We start from the raw sequence: 1,449 nt of genomic DNA on the forward strand, positions 1-1,449 counted from the left end.
AGCCCCTGTTACCCCAGTGTCCCCGCAGACCCCATCACCGTGGTGTCCCTGCAGTCCCCATCACTTTGGTAGACCTTGTCACCCCAGTGTCCCCACAAATCCCATCACCTTAGTGTCCCCAGAGACCATTCCAGTGTCCCTGTGGACCTTACCCCAGTGTCCCCGCAGACCTGCAGACCTTGGTGAACCCAAAGATGCCATCAGCCCATCACCCAGTGCCCTGCAATCCGGGGCTGCACCGTTGCCCCACCATCCCCCTCTCCCCGCCTCCCAACCTGGGGCTCCACCTGAGGCTGCCCGCAGGAGCATCCCGTGGGATTTCCACACCTTGGTTGAAGTAAAGCGTCAGCCTGTGATGTTTACGGTGACAAACTCCTCTGTCACCTCATCCCTCGCCCCCAGGTTTCGTCAGTTTTGACAATCCGACGAGCGCTCAGGCAGCCATTCAGGCCATGAACGGCTTCCAGATCGGCATGAAGAGGCTAAAAGTCCAGCTAAAGCGGCCGAAAGATGCCAACAGACCCTACTGACCCCTGCTCACCCTGGCCCTGCAGAGAGGTAAGGGGGGGACAGGGGGCCTGGCCCTGCTGCACCCCGCTGCGATGCCCCGGGGGACCTGGCAGTGGGGCTCGGCTCACCTAAAGCATCGCAGGTGCCGTGTTTTCTCCAAAAATGTCCTCGAGTGTGTGTGGGGGTCTGCGCCCGGGACCACCTGTGTGTGTGTGTTTCAAACTGGGATTTGGGTCCTTCCTTCCGTCCCTCTCTCCGTCCTCTCTCCGTCCGTCCTTCCCCCCACCCCCAGGGCACAGGCTGACGGCCCCTTCGCTGTTTTGCAGGTCGGGCGTCCCGCGGTGTCTGACGACTTTCCCCTTCCCCAAGTGCAGTATCCAAACCCGTAACTCTCTTTCTTTGCAACACGTCCTGGAGGAGGAAGAAAAGGAGGAGGAAGAAGAGGAGGAGGTGATGGAGAAAACGGCGAAGAAGAGAGCCAATCTGGTCGTAGCTTTTCTCTTCTTTTTTGATTTTTTTTTCCCAAACCGGTCTTGTTTGTTACTTAACGGGAATGAGAGAGCGAGGAAGACAAGGAAGGAGGAGAGCGATGCGGCGCCGGGGCTGAGATTCGCCACCGGCCGCTCGCCGGGACTCACCGAATCCCTCGCCAGGAGAAAGGACCACGGCCCCGGAAAAAAAAAAAATTCTCCCTTTGTTTTTTTTTTTTTTTCAAAGCACTCATTTGCTGCTACCGATTTCCCAGGAGAAACGAGGAAAAGAGGCTCCAAACGGATTCTTAAACCAAAGCCGGTGGGACGGGACCAGCCTCGGGCGCTTCACCTGGAGGATGCTTGTTTGGAAAAAAAGAAAAATGGCAAGATTTTCTTTTTCCCCACATCGGGGAAAAAAAAAAAAGGATCAAAGGATGTTGGACTTATAAAAGATATATATAAATAA

The 1,449-nt window shown here is 55.7% G+C and overlaps 1 protein-coding gene across 1 annotated transcript in view; it reads left to right on the plus strand.

Moving 5' to 3' along the window:
* Window positions 1-972, plus strand: part of LOC104076015 (CUGBP Elav-like family member 6) — a 3,586-nt gene extending 2,614 nt beyond the window's left edge. Inside the window, exons 4-5 of the mRNA XM_009576711.1 lie at window positions 403-558; window positions 837-972. Coding sequence (XP_009575006.1) covers window positions 403-530 — 128 coding nt within the window. The 3' untranslated portion in view covers window positions 531-558; window positions 837-972. The remainder of the gene's footprint in view (window positions 1-402; window positions 559-836) is intronic.
* The last annotated feature ends 477 nt before the right edge of the window (window positions 973-1,449 follow it).

This window comes from Fulmarus glacialis, unplaced genomic scaffold, assembly GCF_000690835.1.
Source record: "Fulmarus glacialis isolate BGI_N327 unplaced genomic scaffold, ASM69083v1 scaffold23344, whole genome shotgun sequence".
Classification (NCBI taxonomy): domain Eukaryota; kingdom Metazoa; phylum Chordata; class Aves; order Procellariiformes; family Procellariidae; genus Fulmarus; species Fulmarus glacialis.